This window comes from Melanaphis sacchari, unplaced genomic scaffold (assembly GCF_002803265.2).
Source record: "Melanaphis sacchari strain LSU unplaced genomic scaffold, SCAv2.0 Contig65_pilon_pilon, whole genome shotgun sequence".
In the NCBI taxonomy this organism is placed as follows: domain Eukaryota; kingdom Metazoa; phylum Arthropoda; class Insecta; order Hemiptera; family Aphididae; genus Melanaphis; species Melanaphis sacchari.
The window spans coordinates 1,582,454-1,602,264 of NW_020271469.1; the positions used below are offsets into that span (position 1 = coordinate 1,582,454).

Genomic DNA, 19,811 nt, shown 5'->3' on the forward strand with positions numbered 1-19,811 from the left:
TGTTGGAATTAAAAAAAAAATTAACTGACTGGAAAATAAAACCTGTTTGGTTTTATACTTCTACATTGCGTGTAAATTTATCACGATGCATTATTACTATCATTAGTAAATAGTATCATTAAATAAGCCAAAAGATAAGTATTTGTCTTATTTCAATCACTTAGTTATAGATAAATATAACTGGTAAGTGGTATTAAGTATACCTAACATGTTCGCCCTATAGATGATTAAGGATTAATCTATCAGTGAAATTTTAAAAACCATTTCCAGCGGACGGATACTTTTTTGTTCAATTTAGCATATAATTTAAAAATAAACTAATCAACTTTTTATAAGAGATTTCCAATTACAATTATTAACACTTTTTATAAAAATACACTAACTTTTACAGGAAATCTGGCTTTTAATTTAATTAATTATTGGTTTATTACATAAAATAAAGGTACCTACGTATTAAAAAATATTGTAAATATGACATTTATTGAATTATATTTCTTCCTATTAAATTGGTGTATATATTTTTTTCTTTTTAATTTGGGTAAATTTTATATTATTAAAAAAAAAAAAAAAGTTTATGTACCTAATATATTCTATTTCATCAAAATCTATATAATTTACACTGTAAATTTTAATTAATCATAGAATTATAAATACTAGGTATATAATTCTTAAGATTAATTTATATGCAAAGAATTTTGTATCATATTATAGATTAACAATTTTACATTAGGTAAATATTAAATCTGTTTATGTCGTTTATGATGTACAGCTGTATTGAGTATCTTTTTTAAATATTATATTATAATCATTTTTTTTTTTAAACTGTTGGCAATTAACATTGTTCATTATACACTAAAACGTTTACGAATTGTATAGATATTTTAAAATTAGAGTATAAATCTATCTATTAAATGTTTTAGATTTTAAGCAGACTTAGCAGAGTGATAAATCTATTGATTTTACAATGATGAATGATGTGCGATTTTTCTTTGTGGAAAGATCAGCAATAATAATGTTTTGATTTTCAAAAATAGGGATGGTTTCTTATTTCTGGTAACAAGTTGGATCAAGTTTGTACTTTAGACATGAGATTAATAAAAACCTGGAATTTGTACCCAAATTTAATATTCCACAAAATCGATTTTGTTTTTTTGATATAACTCGAAAACGAATGTCCATAGATCTCTACTTGAAATTTTTACCAAATCTTTTTATTAATTTTATTTAGTAAGAATGTTGATTACATATTATTCGTCGTGTAAAAATGCATAAAAATTTACTATAAACTACCTTATAAGTTGTTAATTTCTCAAGTAACAATATTAAAAATGTATGATTACAATATTTTTTTATAAACGTTTAAAGATTTAAAATATTGATAAAATTCATTAATATCTTAGTAAACAAATTTTTTGTAGTTCGAAATTAATAAAAAAAATTTTGTACCAAAGGTATACAAATTTAATAGAAAGCTTATTATAAGTTCTTCAATTTTTATAAAAAAAAAAAATTCTATTGGATAACCAAATTAATATTGTATGAACATTTCAAGTTGAAACAACTTTTGATATTTTGTATTATTTTAAAGAAAAGTAACAGTAGATAGTTAAAATTTTTACCAAATGTTTATATTATCATTTTCATGATAACATAAATTTTCAAAATAATTTGACTATTTTCAAGCTATGTATAAGCATGATAAACTTTCAATTTTCTTTTAGTTTTTTTGTATAAATATTGATAAAAAATTATTCATTGAATAAAAATTCTTGAAAATGTATCATAAGAGCCCACGTAAGTTATTTTTATATTTGTATTAAAAGTTAAAAATACATAGTCACAATTTTTTTTCATAAGCATGCATGAAGTAAAATTTTAATGAAAAACTGCAAAATAACTTCTAGTTAGAAATTCTTAAAAATATTCAGTTTATATCTAAGTTTAGAAAATTTAATATAAGATTTTTCATAAGTATAAATATAAAATATGTACAGATAATTATTTTTATAGACATATCAAGTTCAAATTTAAAGAATATTTAAACAATAAATATTGGCAATTATTTTTTTTTATAATTTATAAACATTTGTGGAACTTAAACTCTTAATACAATTTTTATTACACAAAATATAATTTTTGATTTATTTTAAAATATTTATTTAAATAGGTACCTAATTTAATTATTTTTACTGTTTTACAGTACTTATTTACAAAAATATGTAATTACATCTTGAGTTATATAATTGATATGTGTTATAAATACATATTATTTTAATAATAAATACTAATAAGATCATAAATCCAATATTTTCAGAAAAAATATTATATCAACCAACAGTTATATTAAAATTTAAAACTGAAATAAATGATTTAGAGTTATATAAAAAAAACCCATCATGAAATTATAAAAACTAAGTAAGAGACCAGCTCAATTTCAGGATTTGCTTAGAAACAGAATGATTTTGTATATGATGATATATCATTGAACTCAAATATAACATACCAATAATAGTGATTCATTCAGCACTTAGTATATAGCAGTATGTTCCATGGTTTTGAAAAATTGAATTTCTTTTATTTATTTAATAACTAATAACTGTTATCATTTTAAATCTTCAAAAAAATTCCTATATATTTTAACTTTTTTAAAGCTATTTGACATTTAAAAATTTATTTTCATTAATGTCAAAAAAAAAATATTCAATGGATAAAAATACTTGGAAATTTAATAAAAAGTTTTTCATAATTTGTTTATTTATATATAGTAAAATAAATTAGTTTAATAGCAGTATCATAGAAAATTTCATGAGGTGTACTCAAAATTGGCTTTTGTACATTATGATTTTTTATTACATTCTAATTTAACACATCTGTAATAGCGACCAATTCAATACTACTATATAACAGAACATTACCCAACATTTTTATTTTTTTTTATTTATAACACATCTTACTATTATAGTTTGCCTATGCTTAATCTTATAAATCACATATTACATGACTAATTACAAATCACTACAATTGATTACAATTTAACATATATTAATCAAATATATTTTAAATCATGTTTACCATTAACACAACAAACTACAATATTCTTACATATGAAAGATTAATTAGTATGATTCTATAGTATATGGTACTGTAATATTCTAGGTTTATATATTTCAAAATCAACTAAACATTATGGGCAATTTGTTTATTATATATGTATTTATAATAATATACAAAAGCATATTTTATTTTTATACCAAATAAAGGTTTACAAATAATACACCAATTTTAGATTATAAAAAAAATAATAATAATAATGATACTTATTTTAAATAACAACAAAAAATAATAATAATATAATATAGAACTCAATTTTAACATCATGAAATACAATACAATGGATACAATGGTTTTGCAAATATCATAAATCAAAATTTCTCCAAAAGTTGTTATAATAAATGTGGTTTGTCTATCTAAGTTAACCAACGATTGACGATTTTTAAAAGTAACAAACAAACACCGTACATAATTATTACATTGATAATCTCATAAAAACATTCAACATTAATAATTTGGTTTTTAGGAATTAAAATAACACAAAGTATAGTTCGAGATAAATAAATACACTTTGGAATAATTTAAAAAAAAAGTGATAGCTATTGGAACGTAAACAAATATATAGGTAGTAATATAAAAGCCATGTGAAATGTTTGGTTACAACATAATAATATACTAATATCAGTTGAAGGGAAAATAAAGAGTAATTGTTACTAAAATATTATAAATTTTGTTATGTTTTAAATAAATCTGAAGGTAGTTATATAATTATAATATGTTTAGCACCTATATATTCTGAAAAAAATTGTTTAAAACCCTTCTAGAGTTTTTTAATAATTTAAATTATAATTTATAATTTTTGACAGCAAAAAATTATATGAAGTTTTGTAACATACAGTTAATATTTTTGTTAATTTACCATGTGTCTGATGGACTATTATTTGATGCAGGACTTTTTCTTTCTGCTCCTGGGGCTGGACTAATACCAAATAATCCACCAACTGGACACCTTTTATTTAATTCTACAAAAATAAATATAACACTTTAATAATAGAAATTAAAATCTAAAAACAGCTATTCAATTAAAGATATACAATGTATTCAATTCATTATCTAACACAATAGTAAAAATAATGATACTAATGTCTTTTATTACAGTACATTTAAGGAAGCAGTTTAATACCTACAAGTAAGATGGTATAATCACTGTTTATTTATATTAAATAAGTTACTAGAAAAATCCTCAAAATAAATTAATTTTAATTAACAATTACAGTTTATATGGAACTTAAATTTTTAATTCTAAAATATTTTTATGTTAAAATACTTCCTTTTTGTTAAAATATAATTATTTATATAATAAAATATAATATACATATAAATGTATAATGATAGTTTATGAACCATTTTATAATAAAATAATAATTACACAAAGTACACGATATAGGTATTGTCCATTTTATAAAATGGATTTCCATATAATGTATTTTCGTTATCTTTGTTATCTTCTGCTCATTACTCATTAACAGTTGTTACCGCAAAATCAAAATTAAAATTATAACACAATATCAGACATACTAATTCAAAATCATAGCAGCTATTTTTAATTCTTTCTTACTCTCTCATACATCTTTAATTGAGATATGAACTATTCTATACTTAAAGTTGGACCAAATCAAACACATGAGAAAAATTCAAAATCAGTTGTATAGTTTTGGACCAAATTGCATGCAAACCTTTTGTACGCTTAATCTTTAACTATAAAGATAGAAAAATAAAATGTCTTACCAGCTATAGATAATAATATTTTTCTTCTGGCGCCTAAGGCTGTAACACCAATTTCACGTAGGTCACTTTCTGTCAATGTCTTGAAAGTAGTCCAATCAATTTCATGAGATTTAAATAAATCTAAAGTACAATTATATCATATTATATTATGAGTTAATATTGAATTGAATAACTAACTAACTTATATATTTATCTAAACCAAGAATTGCCAAATGAGATGGTAAATCAGCAAATGAAGAAGATGTGATTTTAGACACAGTCGATGTAGGTGTAGAGTCAAGATGGTTACTCATTTCCATTGATGCCAGTTCAGACGTATCATTATTTATTTCTGGTGTAGAGTTACTCCATATATTTAACTCATTCTATAAATATTAAAATAATATCATTAAATAATAAAATAATTTAGATAAATGAAAATGAATTTACATCTCGTTGTCCTTTTAAAACTGCTGAAGGACTTGATTGACTAAAACCATAACCAGACCATACAGATGTCGGAACTCTTATTTCTGATCTATTTGGTTTTGTTTGAGACACTATTAACCATATATAATGTAAATATTAAAGTATAACAATTTTTAATATTTGTTTTTAAATGTACCTTGTGTTGCAGCAACTCGTAAATTATGGTAATCATAAGTAATCGGCTGTCTTCGAAAACCAGGTGCACGATTTTCAAAGATTTCTAAATCTAGAGTAGAAAATCAATTTTTTACATAAAAATCATATATTAATATTTAAAGTTAAGATTTTTTGAAATTAAAAAAGTTTTTGATAAATAAAAAATAAAAATACCCAATTCATTACATGATGACAACAAACTTTGATTTGGAGAAGTATTTGAGTCTTGAATATAATTAAATGCTAAAATAATGAAAAATATAATTACATTATGTACATTATTTAGAACAGTGATTCTCAAACAATAAGATGCAAAATACTACACGGTGGTACATGAAATATGTATAAAATAATTAAATATTCCATATAGTAAAAAAATATTAAATATTACTATTTTTAGTCATCAATGATATTGTGACTGTAACCTAATAAACATGCAAAAAAAAGTTTGAGAACCTCTAGTTCAACACAATCATGTATGATAATTTACTTGATTTTCCAATGTGATTGTTATTAGTTGATAAATTGTCCATTTTTATATCGTTAGATAACTGTTGTATTCTTGGACCCAAAACATTAATCTGAGAAATATTTCCATGATTGTTTACCAAGGGTAAATTGATTACACTATTTTGACATGATGAAGAAATTGATCCAGGGAAATTTGTGAAATTATTAAATCCACCTAAATTGTTAAAAGATTTATTTGAATATCTATTTCCACTGAAAAATTCTCCATTGGAAATTAAAAATGATGGATTTTCATTTGACACATTATATGTATTTGGTATACTTGGTGATATTATTTCTCCAGTACCACCTAGTAAACACTTTCTACCTTCATAAATGTTACCTGTAAAAATAATAATAACCATTTTATGCATTAAAGAATATTTAAAATTATTAAAAAAAATTACTTGCTTAAAAAATAAATAATCATTATTTTGAATGTCTTAAATTATTTATGAATAATTTTACAAATAAAATGATAAAATAAAAATAAATGTTTATATAATTACTAGACACTTACCTACAGATCTTTCAAAGCCTTTTATTGAAACTGTATATATATTTTGACTAGCTTTATGTCGAAGTGATATATAAATGTCTAAACGTTGCATTACACTGTCAATTTGTTCATGGGTTAGTACCATTTCGTCTTGCGGAATGTCAAACATAAGAAGCAATGGTAATGAACCCTAAAAACAAAAAATTCAATTTATAAATATTTATTTATTTAAATTTAGCAAAATATGAATAAAAATATTACAATAAGCATTTGACGAGCTGCATAGACATTATGTATATGACCAGTAATGGTAACACTGCTTTTTTTAATAGAAGGTATATTTGGATCCTTAGCATCAGGGAACAATATTTGAGCTCCAGTTCGGCGAGTGATAGCTCTAAGTGTTTCATTCCCCGGCCCCATTACTATTTTATGATGTTGAGGAGATATTTCCATAACCATAAGTATTAAAACTTGATTCTAAAATAATAACAATATTATTATTTTCTACTAATTATATTCTCTTATTTTTCATTGATAACTTAATAAAAATAATAGTAAAATGCATAACTAACATTTTATTTTTAATAAATATATAAAAGTATACTAAAATAATTTAATTTAAACTTGACAATTATTTATTGTTATGAAGTTATAGACTTAAGTGCCACTTTTCATTTTTTTTAAATATTAAAACTTACATCAAATATATTTCATTTTCAATTTTTAACTGAGATATATGGTTTCCAACTATGAAATAATTTATAAGTATTTAATAATAATAAAATTTTTTTTTCAAAATATTGCAGTTGGAAATGACAGATTTTTAAGTGAAAAATGTAGTTTAAAGCTTTTATATCATATCCCATAATAAAAAAAAAAAAAAGAATAGTATTAAATATATATATATATATATGTTGAATAATAATACCTTTTGTACAAAATAAAAATATTTAAATCATAATCAAACAAATACCTAATAAAAATTACTGTATTTTCATATCTATTGAACGGCGTTAACAATTTTATTATCAAAATATAATACCACTATATGAATTGTTTAAAATAATGAGATATTTTTAATTACGAATTAATAATATTTATAACTAATCATTTAAAATCTAGGTAATATTTATATAAATTTAATTTTTGTTAGTACAACGTGATTATAAAAATAATAATTTTTCTCGATTAACATATTATTTTATATCATATCTTACTGCAAGATTTCCACACATATGAGTTATAAGTTGCATAGTAGCTTCTTTCACTCTCACGACATCCCATTCATGTCCTTTAACCATAACCATAGTTGAATGAAGCTTGGGTCTAGTACGAAACATAACATGAACATTAAAATTTTCTTGAATAGAACCAATGTATGGGAATTGACTAGATGGATCTTGATAATTTTGAACGGTTCCAATGTTAGGCCAGTCAAAACAAAATATTAATGGAGTCAATTCCTAAAAATAAAAATAATTTTATTAACATGTTTATTAAACAGATAGCACCTTACGCCATCTTTCCTTTTGTAAAATATTTATACAGTTCATCATTAATAATTAACATATTTTTGTTTTTCCTATTACTAGTATTACCTACATTTTTATTTTTACTATACTCTGCGCAACGAGAGACCAGAACTTGCCGACGATTAAAATACGTCGTAGTCACTAGTCTGTACGGCGTGTTACTCGACATCAGTCACACGGCGACGACCAAGTAATGAGAGGAATTCTTTATTTGGATACGTAACAGAATTGTGGTTTTTCTTGGCGGGGAGTATAAGGAAAAGTTGGTAGATTTATGATTGTTTTATGCTTTCAGTTATAAATTTTAATGATAATATAATTGTTCAAAAATTAAAAGTTTAAAATATAATGGATATTATAACTTATAATTTAATTCTTACTCGAACTCGAGCTCTAGCCCGTTCTACAGCATTACAATTGCCAGCAATTGAAACTTGATTACTTTTTTCTAATAAACTTGTTCTGTTTGAATCTGGAAAGTGTATATGACAACCTGTGTTCTCCATCACTTGTTTAATGGTCAGACCACCACGACCGATAATATGCGAGTGATCAGTATAACTAAGATCTAGCTTCATAGTCACACGATTGCTCTAAGTACAATATAATATTATTATTTTTGAGTAATTATAAAAATTGTTCAAGGAGACAAAAAATATTCTCACTCGATCATCCAATACACTCATCACTTGCATTTTAGCTGCCTTAACATCTTCTGGGAGTCCTGCGATTCGAACATGTGGGTCTATATAATACATAATAAACATTTTATTTTAGAATATTATACATTGAGAAATACATACAAGTCTTAAAATATTATATGTATTTATACACAAGATCATTATTGTAATAAATAAAAAGCACTATAAAAGTAATACAGTGTTAGGCACTTTTTTCATACTTTTCTTGTGGTCATAAATGTGTAGGCATTAATGTATTTAAATTCAACAATAAATCTAATTCAAAAAATTACTCCTAGTGAAAATTTAATTTATTTAGTACTTTAAATGCTCATTAAATATATCAATCATAACTATTGGAAGTATAAAAAACTAAAGGTAAAAAAATGTTAGTTAAAAATTTCGAGACACTTTAGATGCAGTTAGAATGTGATTCGGTTATAAAATTATGATTCTTAAGTTAAGTGATTCCTAGTCCTTAAGTTCCAAATTCTTAAATTAATTTTATTATATAATTTATAATATAAGATAAATCTAAATATTCTAAACATAGTATAAAATTTAACAGGGGAAAATGAACATTCGTTGTTTAGAAACGAGCACCTATACTTTAAATATCATTATCTAACTATCTGAAATAAATAATAATATTCATTTTTTTATAAAAATGTTTATATTTAAACATCAAATATTAAGAGAGTTTTTTTTTGTGTAAATAACTAACGAGCATATCCGAAGTTTGGATAAGCAAGTAAGTGTCCTTAGAGTGTAGTCCACAATCTTTGAAGAGTAAATATCCTTATTCCTTATTTGCCACTACGGTCTACGTTGCACATGGACAGTTAAGTTTATACTTACTCTTTGTATCTAAATATTACTAAGCAAAAATGCTTATAAATAAAAATTATCCAACTTAAATGCTCAATGAATCAATGATAATATTCAAGCATATTAATAGGTACTTAGAAAAATATTCTATTTCAGATTATGTTGAGTGTTCAATGTTAAAAGAGTAAACCTATTTAACAAATTTATTAAATATCTATGTAGTATGCATAATCTTTAATACAGATTTTCAAATATAAACCATAGTACTATAATATGTAATAAATCTATTTTTATTGTGGCCATAATTTACGGGATTCCCAGTTTACGTTTTTGTTCAAATTAGAAATAGGTTTGGAAACACTAACAATATTTTACAATTTTATTATTTCCAACACTAAATATTTCTATTATGCAAAGCACAAGTCTTACTCCGCCCTATAAAACATAGTGTATAATATTTCTAATTTATTGAAAAAATTAACTTTTAATAGATTATGATTTAAGTAGGTAGCTGATTCTAAGCAATAAAAATCCTCGAATTAAAAATATTGTATATTATTTACTTCAATCGATAATAGCTCATTACACTACATCAACATAATTATATTAAAGAATAAAATAAATATTAACATCATCATCTTAATAGCAAACAGGTATGACTGGTATGAGGTATCTATTTAATATTTCAAATTTCAATAAACCTATTAAACATACGTAATGATCATAATCTAAATATGAAATATTTAATCCAATAAGTTGTCTTTATCATTTGAAATGCTTATGGATATGCTTTCAATTTAATGTAATCACTAATCACTAATAAATTCCAGACTTTTATTTTTTTTTAGCACATATATATTATATACTATACACATCCAGTATTATAGACATTATATTATGTGAATAATTTACAAATATTCGTTTAATGACAATGTCTTGTAGGTATTAATATTAAAAATAGCAAACAATATTTTCATTATATAAGGTGAATTAAAAAAAAATCAATATAATATATTGAAAACTCAAAATATTTTAGTAAGTTTCTTTATTAATTTATTTTTAATTCAATTTCAACTAAAATAGTTGTTTAAATAGGAATATCAAGATATTAAATTATGAACCATAATTCAAAGATTTTAATATTTAATAACTAATACTTTATAGATAAGTAGAGTAGATAACAAGGTAGCGGTTTTTAAGAAACAAACCATGAAATTATCTATAAAACTATTAAAAATCATAATATTTGATATTCTTATAATAATCGATTCATCAATAATTAAAACATATTTATAAATGTAGTTATTAAATGCGAATATTAAAAATTATTGTCTGTCTACATAAATTTTACAACATACCTTGAGTTTTATGAGCCTTATACTCAGTATTTAAAATTTCTATCCATAAAGTATCATCCTTAGTTGACCAAAAGAACGTTTGCTGAGGTTGATAATTTAAAAACTTTAAATCCTCTTTATTCCGTCTTAGATCAGTTAGCAATTGAAATAAATGAGACGTATTAATCATTGTATTTGTAATAATAAATAGCATCAAAAGTAAATATTGAAATACAATATGACGTAAAATTCAGAGAACAAATAGACAATATTAGGTAATGCAAGTATTTAATAGAAATTTGTTTCGTCTGTTTTTGTAAAGAATAAATATAACTAAATTTTTAACGATATACATTTTAGTTGTCGAACGGTCTAACAGACTTTTGAAAAGTAGGGGTATAATTTTGTGAATGTGATATTTATAGTAATCAAGTAAGTTTAATATTGATACGCGGCCGTCAGGCTGTGATTATCCGAAAAAAAACATTATCAATCATTCCATTATTTATAATTATTTTAATACTAATTTTAATTTTAATTCATTTTTCCTTTATCATAAATATCGGAAATGACTTAAAAATAATTAAAAGTAGTTTATTATTTTTTTCAAGTAGAAGAAAGTTTCTATAGGGCACCTAAAATCACAATAATAGCAATCATAATTAGGTACCAATAGGTGACATAATAATGTAGATTATAGATGTAGGCAAAATAGTTTTTAAGTCCATGCATGTATCTACCAAAGTATTGTTAAAGGTAAATAATTATTAAGTTTTTAAATAGTGAGTTTTTTATTTAAATTTTATATTCATTATTTACATTTTAGCATGGTTGTACTTTATATTATATTTCTCTCTGTCTCTATCGATTTGGATATTTTAAAATATAACAATTAACAAGCATAAAACATATTACCGGATTTAACAAAATTAAGTTCTTGCTGTTTACATTATTCACGTTATTTAGCTGTTATTATTATTTAATTGGGGAGAATAATTTATTATTAATATTATATAAAGTGAGGTTATTTTAACAGTAAACACTCTTTACCTCGAAAAAGTATTAACGTTATTGAAAATATGTTTAATTGTGAGTGAATCAATAAATAGTTTAAAAATAAATTTCACAATAATCTGTACTTAAATAATTGGAAAAAACTAAAGTTAAAATAACGATAATATTTTTACTCAACTGGCTTTCTACAAAACCGATTTTGTTTTTTTTTTTACTATCGTAATTCAGAAAAGAATAACCATTTACAGAAGAGAATTTTTACTATATATAGTTGGATGCCGTATGTTCAGATGGGCATCAATAGAGTTTTATAAATGAGTAGTTTTGATTTTATGTTCAGTTTGTGTGGTTTATTTTTATTTTCCATTTTTTGTACTAGGACGGCATACGGTTTAAATTAGTTTGTGGGTTATAAGTTATAAGCAACAGTTATTGGATTTACGTGTGAGGAATAAATTATTTTGTCATCAGCGAAATCCGTAACAAAAGTGTGGTTGGTCAGCCGAGTATAGATTGAACAGAATAGAAGATAAAATGGTACCTTTTGGAGGACTCTTGCTGCTATTGGGGTTAAAGCCGAAATTTCAAACCCTGCCTTTGTTGTGAAGTAACGGTCTTCGATGTACGATTTAAAGAATAAGTAGTAAGTAGAAAGATTTTTTTTTTCTTATTTATCTGAAGTTGGCAAATTAGTGGATAAAAACTTATTTAAACAAAATATAAGGATATTTTTATTATTTATCTAAAAATATTGATAAAAAATATATATACCTTGTCAAGAAACTGAAGAAAATTAAGTACAAAGTTCCTTGAAATTTTTTTGTAGGTACTAGAATTAAAAAAAAGTTTAGGGTAAATCTATAATAATTGTTTTATAATTAATTATATGACGTAAATTTGTTACGTAATTTACCAAAATTGTGAAAAATTGCAAATTATTATCTGTATTTATGCGTAAGGTTTAAAATTTAATTTAAAATATTAAAGATATAATTAGAGTATAAATTGAATTCAAATATAAAATTATTACGATTTATCTTCATACAAAATTTCATGTCATGGTGTAATTATTCTAAAAGTATTTTTGTTTTATTATGAACATTAATTAAGTAACTTTCAGTCCGTGACTATGATAGCTTGACATTTATTTTCAAAAAGTAATAATAGTAAAATATTGAAGAATTTCAGTTTCTTAAACTATTATTTTCTTTGATCTATGAAATTATTAACACATTTAGGTTAAATTTAAACACCTTATAGCCTTAAATAGGCAAAATTCTCGTTTTTTAAATGTTACTATAAAACGTCATGGTCTTTATGTTAAGTAAAAGACCTAAAACAAAAATTATGATAATTTTTAAGCTATTTAAAGTGTAAGTCTATTCACGCTATTCTACATTCTACGGCAAATCGATATTATTTTATAAATTAATAAGTAATAATAATAATTAATAAATAATAGTATACCTATAAAGTACATAATATTATATAGGTACTATATATTTTAGGCAAAAGATAGTTTAACTACCATATTACTCATGGAAAAATAAATAAGTTATAAAATATCCTTGGTAATAGAGAATGTATCCGCTTAGAATGGTTTTCCGTATGTAATACATTAATTAAAATATTATTATTGAGTTATAATAATAGTTAATACAATGATGACCTACTCGATGACATGGTGCACTCGAAAACTACTATAGTCTATAATGGGTATAACACAGTGACTTTTCTGGTATTTTTTTTTTTTTAAACAACTTGTATAAATTCTTTATACACTTTATTGTTTTGGATGATAACAAATAACCAAACCTAACCCGAGAATTTTGATAGGTACATAAAATTACTTTAGTATTCAAAGTTTAGATGAGTAAACTAGGTATTATGAAAAAACTACTAATAGATTATTTGATATACCAACCTTTTTTTGATTTTGCTCCGATTTTCAGTCTAGTTGGCCACAAAATTAGTGTTCTTGTGTCAGTCATTACCTTAAAAAAAAGTGAACTATTATATTATGTTAACTAAATCATTATTACAATGTAAAAATTATCAAAATATTAATAACAAAAATTAAAAATTAATTTATAAAATTACTTTTTGAAAAAAGTTGACTGCTGTTATTCCGTCCTCGCCATCACCTAAAAAAATACGGTTGGTACAAATTAGATAAATATTTATCAATTATTTTTAAACATCTAAATTATGTTCAAGATTTAATATTTTTTATCAAACATGATTTAAGTTTGTAAAATATCAAAATAAAAAATAATTTAGTAGATACTATTATCTATTATTTATAATTCATAGATATATAATGGACCCTTTAAAGTATATAAGTACCTATTTTATATAATATTATATAAGTATTGTATTTATTAAAAATTGTTAAATAAATTATACATTTTAAATTATTAAATAATAATATGATATACCTATGTATAAAATTATTTATAGAATATGATTAATATTAATTGGTGTTGAATAAATTGTGAACAAAATATTAATGAAGGGTGGTATATTTTTGTTACATACATTTATTAGATAATAATGTGTTATTTTAATGTCGCTCTAATTTTTTATTTCATAATGATTTATGAACTAATAAAATTGTTTGATTGATACAATACATTATTTGGTATAAAATATAGATAAAATGAAAGCTTTATTTCAGCACATTATCGTTACTTTATTGTCATAATATCATTCATGACAATTAATGTTTTTTCGTACCTATTCTTATATATACCTATTTATAGATATATTGATCGTTGCTTAATATCTATACTATAATCAGTGGCAGCCCAGGGGGGAGGATAAGGGTAAATCCCCCCATCGAATCAAGAAAATAAAGAAAAATTGTTAGGTGTAGATAGTTTTTTTATCTGATGACTTTTTTTTTTTTGCTATGAACCTCAGACTATAATATTAAATTATAATAGATTTATTTTGATACTTAAATTGACATGTGAATCGTGTTATTATTATTATTATTATTATTTTTTATTTATTTAAAAATTTACAATTTATATACAAGTTAATATAATAAGTAAATGTGTTGATAGTTACTAGACGTGAACACTTGAAGGAAGGGAGTGTCCATTGACACTACTTCCAATCGTGTTGTCTTAAATATTTCAGATATCGAAATTTTATTGAGACCACATATCATGACTTCATGAGTGAACGTGTGAGTGATAAACCATATAATTAAGTTAAGAAATATTAGTGGAAATTTGTTTATTTGAGCCAATAGTTAGGTTATGGGTAGGTAATCATAATAAACTTTTATAATCAGTTTAATGCTAGTGTTATTAGATCCCTCAACGGTTTAACAATAAAGTAATAGATCTAAAGGAAGTATTATGTACAAAATATTAGTCTTCAAATTTTATGTAAACTGTGTGGTTATCCCGTTATCACAATATACCAATTAATGAAAATTATTCAACTAATCCACCATGGGTTGGGTGGTTATTTAAAAGTGACTTATAAAACCGTTTTACCTACCTAAAAAGTATTATTTAATTAATAAAAAAATTAAACACGAACTAAACTGTCACAAAGAATAGAGTGACATTGTAACAGTACCTCTAGGCTAGTATAAACGTATAGTAGTGCCTAGTGAGGTAGTAAAGTATTAAATGGTAACCATGAATATATGAGGTATTTTATCTCAAAATCTTCGTGGCAAGAGGTAGGTACTTATTAAACATTACGTCGGGCATAACAATTTGATTTTTAGCTGTTTAAATTTAACAAATACCCATAATATCAATATTAGCCGGCTTTACGATATGATTTCTTTTTAATAAAATGAAATTTAAATTATCTTATTCCAAAATCATTGAAAAATTGTAGTCTTTATAAATTACGTATTATTTTTTTAAGATGTTCCCTTTGCCTGTATAAATGTATAAGTATTGTATGTTTAAGAATTAAAATTTATTTATTTAATGTTTACTTATAAAAAATATATTTTAAAATTTTAAATTAAAGTTGATCTATATTCAATTTATTAAAATTACATAATCCATTTCAATATTAATGAATTTTAAAATTGAACTTGCACCTATTTTAAAATATATTTTGTAGTCTCGGTCTTCCAAATGCAAGAAGTAGCAAATATATGTTCAGCACTTTCAATTTTGTGTAATTATTTTTAGTAATAGAGAAAATTTATCTATGATCAAATTTAGAGATTAGAACATTATTTGTGCTTTTTCGTTAATTTTTATATTTTAATTTTCATACAAATTATGAAAATTCTTGAAAATTAAATATTATTAAATTTCACGAGAAAGCACAGATAATGTTTTTATTTTTAAGTTTAATGATATAGATCAATTCTGTCTATTATTAATAAATAGTAATTGTTCAACAATAAACTATTGTAAAACTGCTGAATATTAATTTAAAATGTCACGTTGCATGACATAATAAGACAGAAACAAATGAGGATGTTCCAACATTTCAATAAATTACCCATCTAAATTAAAAACTAGAAAATAAGTTATTATTTATTAGTATAGGTCTATCTTATTTTTATTATCTTTATTAATTAAACGAATTCAATGTATACATTTAAAAAATATATATATTTTATTTTTATTAGATCGCTTAAAATTTGTAATGTGGGTTTTTCCACAGAATACTACTATTACATAACGACATGGCGTTAATACTTAATCCATATTAAAGTATATTGTGTTATATATAATTTAATAATAGATACATAATTTTGATTTTAATTTATATTTAGAATGTAGCTAGGTGTAATTAAGTTTTATTTAAAAAAATCTTACAGTGCAACATGGCCTCAAGTTTTTTTCTGTCGACTTTGAATCGTTCCTTGGCCAAATCATCGGCTGATTCTAATCCTAAAGAAGTCGCTAATTGATGCATTTCTTCTCGGCTGTCGCTATAACTCCTGCCCGATGTCCCTGTACCAGAATCTGATATTTCGGACATTGTATCCGAGCTGGCAGCCGAAGTCATCATGATCGAAGATATTGTGGCCATGCTGTTCGCTGTGCTGTTGGTCATTGTGCACTGTTCGAATAATGCTGTTTGACTATCTATTTGAGTATAATAACCGGGACGTCCAAAATATATTGTACAATATATTACAGAAATCGCATTAGGTTATCTTAAGATAACGACTTAACAGATAATTTAATTTAAACTATAAGGTAAAGTTACTAAAATAAAATCCATCCATATAAACCTAATCAATTAATGGAGAGGATATACTATACAAGATGTAGGGGTCTCAAACATTTAATTTTATATCGCAATTTCGATTAATTATGTGTCCTATAATCTACAGTCTTATTTAGACGATTTTTTGGCTTTGAACAATTTCCATAAGATGATTTTCTATATTTCCTATAGTATTAAACTAGATAGTAGGTAAACTATTGGTACCTACCTATGTATTTAGTGAAGTACAGAATAGTGTACATAATAATTAATAATACTACAAATAACAATATAAGTAGATTGTAAGTTCCTAAATATAAAACAGTTATATAATACAAAGATTTGAAATTATGTATCAAAATTTAAATAATAATAACGCTTAGATTTTAAATTTACTATAAAATTGTATTTAAAATTAGGTATATAATTTTTTTTTTTATATTATCGTTTTTTCGAAGTTAATTTAATTAAAAAGCATAAATATACCTATTATTATTTAATAATTGTTTTAGACTATGTATTTTTTTAATTTTATTTTTTTTTATTATTTTTGAATTCTTTAAATCTTAACATAAGTGTTTATAAAAGTTTATAGTTTACACCAGCAATTCGAAGTATTACAAAGGTATATCTTATGTACAAGTATACTTGGTAAATACAAAATTGAAAATTCTAAAGACCTATCTAAATTTAAAATATTGAATTCGTCGGTAAAATTCAAAATAAGCAATATAAATATCTCAAGACACATTCTTGATGACATATGACTTAGCTTAAATATTTTTTGTTTTTGAGAAGGAATTTTGAAGAAATGATTTTTAAATTTTATAACTGAAAATATAAAAATATACTTATTTAATATACATAAAGGTTAGGTTCCTATTAAATATTGCATTTCAAGGGAACTTTTAAATTATTTAAACAATTCTTACCAAACTATAATATTACTATGGAAAATATTCTAGTAAATTTGTATTTTCAAAACAACAATACATTAACATTTAAAAGATATTATATATCGTACATTGTACATAAAACGATTAAGATTGATATTAAACACATAAAATGAATATTAAATCAAATAAAAACCAATAAAATATTTTAACAAATATTTTTAAAAATGTATATTATTTGTTATCATAAAACAATTATTTCTTTGTATAGAAAATGTTCAATAATACATAATTATTATTATAAATTCATCTGGCTATATTACTTAAATCTAAAGATACTTAGATACGTATAAAGCTCTAGGTGCGACGAAGTTTTTACTTTGAAGTTTGTCTTTTTTTTTTTTAATTTGGCTTTATTAGAAGAATTACGATCTATACAAGGTACAATAAGTTATAGTAATAGAAAGTATTTCTATAAAATAATAGAAATCTTAAACCTGATAGATCTATATATATTATATATATACACAGAGACAACTTGTCAGTCGCTATAACGTTGTGTCATGCAATGTGTAACCATAACAATGCACCATAGATTTGTGTAGGTATCTAATTTATTAGAAATTAATTTTAGTAATTAATTAATAACTATTTACTGTATATGACTATATATATAAATATATATATTGGTATATACCTGTCTATAAATTATCCTAACAAGGATGATAATAATAAGACATAGGTACATTTTAATGTACATATACACCGATAAAATCTTGTACAGATTTAGTTAAAAATCGATATCAAATATTCTTTAAAAATTTGAATTAGGTACAATAAAATGATTTTTTGATTTTCACTTTTTTGCGGTAAAAATGTAATCGTCATCCGCAATTAATCGGTACCTACTTGATGCTTGACTCCGGACATTCGATCACATGAAAATCAAATAATAATATTATTTCAATGCGAATATTAGAGTATATATTTATATATATTACATAGTATTTAATTTGTATAGGTTAACATAGGTATTTTGTAATTTAATAGCTAGTGCATATCAAATAAAAATATAAAATTAATATTGAACACGTGTATTACGTGTGATGAAAAATCTAATCCAGCTCGTGGAAGGTGGTATGCGGTGCCAAGAAGGGGCAAATCCCCTCTCCGGATTATTATAAATGCGTATTATTTTAATAATGGTTTTTTTTTCTTTCAAATTAAACACCTCGTGACGAGAATACGATGAATAGGTATTGTTAGTGGTTAGAATTGATTTAGTCAAATGAATTCTCGAATATTAAAACAAAGTTAGGCCGTGGGTAGATACTAGGTACATTATAATATCAATGCAAAAATAATAAATATTAAAAAAAAAAAAAAATGATTTATCTAATTTTACCTCTTATTGCATTAACTTATGGCGTTTTAATACAATAGATATACATAATACATATTTACTGCCCTGACAAAAAATATACTTATATTGGTATAATGGTATATTATTTATGCTCGGTCTTTGGGCATAATATATTGGTATTGTTCTTCTAACATCCAAAACGAAGCTGTACATTAATACCTACATTTGTTGTGGTAGCTTCCATACAGACTTCAGTCTACAGACTACAGTATTGTGTATGCTATGGTCTATGGAGTATGGACTATAATATTCATAATTTATAAACATTTTTAATTTAAACCCCCACCCTTGCCATCAGAACGGCTTTACAATAGTTATTAATAAAATGTCCGCTCCTTGTGGGTGCTGCTCTTCAAGTGTAGTAACTAGTAAAGTAGTAAGTACTATAAAAGTATAACAGATTATTGAATATTTAACAGTATCA

The 19,811-nt window shown here is 23.5% G+C and overlaps 1 protein-coding gene across 1 annotated transcript; it reads right to left on the reverse strand.

Moving 5' to 3' along the window:
• Positions 1-3,898: 3,898 nt before the first annotated feature.
• LOC112600528 (protein bicaudal C homolog 1) lies at positions 3,899-16,935 on the reverse strand. Its single transcript, XM_025347779.1, has 15 exons — positions 16,675-16,935; positions 13,967-14,010; positions 13,791-13,860; positions 8,673-8,752; positions 8,388-8,600; positions 7,693-7,938; positions 6,734-6,952; positions 6,494-6,662; positions 5,954-6,316; positions 5,638-5,706; positions 5,444-5,533; positions 5,269-5,378; positions 5,021-5,204; positions 4,840-4,959; positions 3,899-4,073 (listed from the first exon to the last, which is right to left on the reverse strand). Exons 1-15 carry the CDS (start codon positions 16,913-16,915, stop codon positions 3,967-3,969), a joined length of 2,325 nt encoding a protein of 774 aa, XP_025203564.1. The 5' UTR covers positions 16,916-16,935; the 3' UTR covers positions 3,899-3,966.
• Between the last annotated feature and the right edge of the window lie 2,876 nt (positions 16,936-19,811).

Bases quoted from the DNA above. Each gene is read 5' to 3' on its own strand.
- LOC112600528 (XM_025347779.1), bottom strand. From the start codon at position 16,915: ATGACCAACAGCACAGCGAACAGCATGGCCACAATATCTTCGATCATG. The intron at 6,953-7,692 runs GTAAGATATGAT...TTATTATTTTAG, and splicing joins ATATGTGTGGAAATCTTGCA to AATCAAGTTTTAATACTTAT. The intron at 5,379-5,443 runs GTACATTTAAAA...TATGGTTAATAG, and splicing joins ACGAGTTGCTGCAACACAAG to TGTCTCAAACAAAACCAAAT.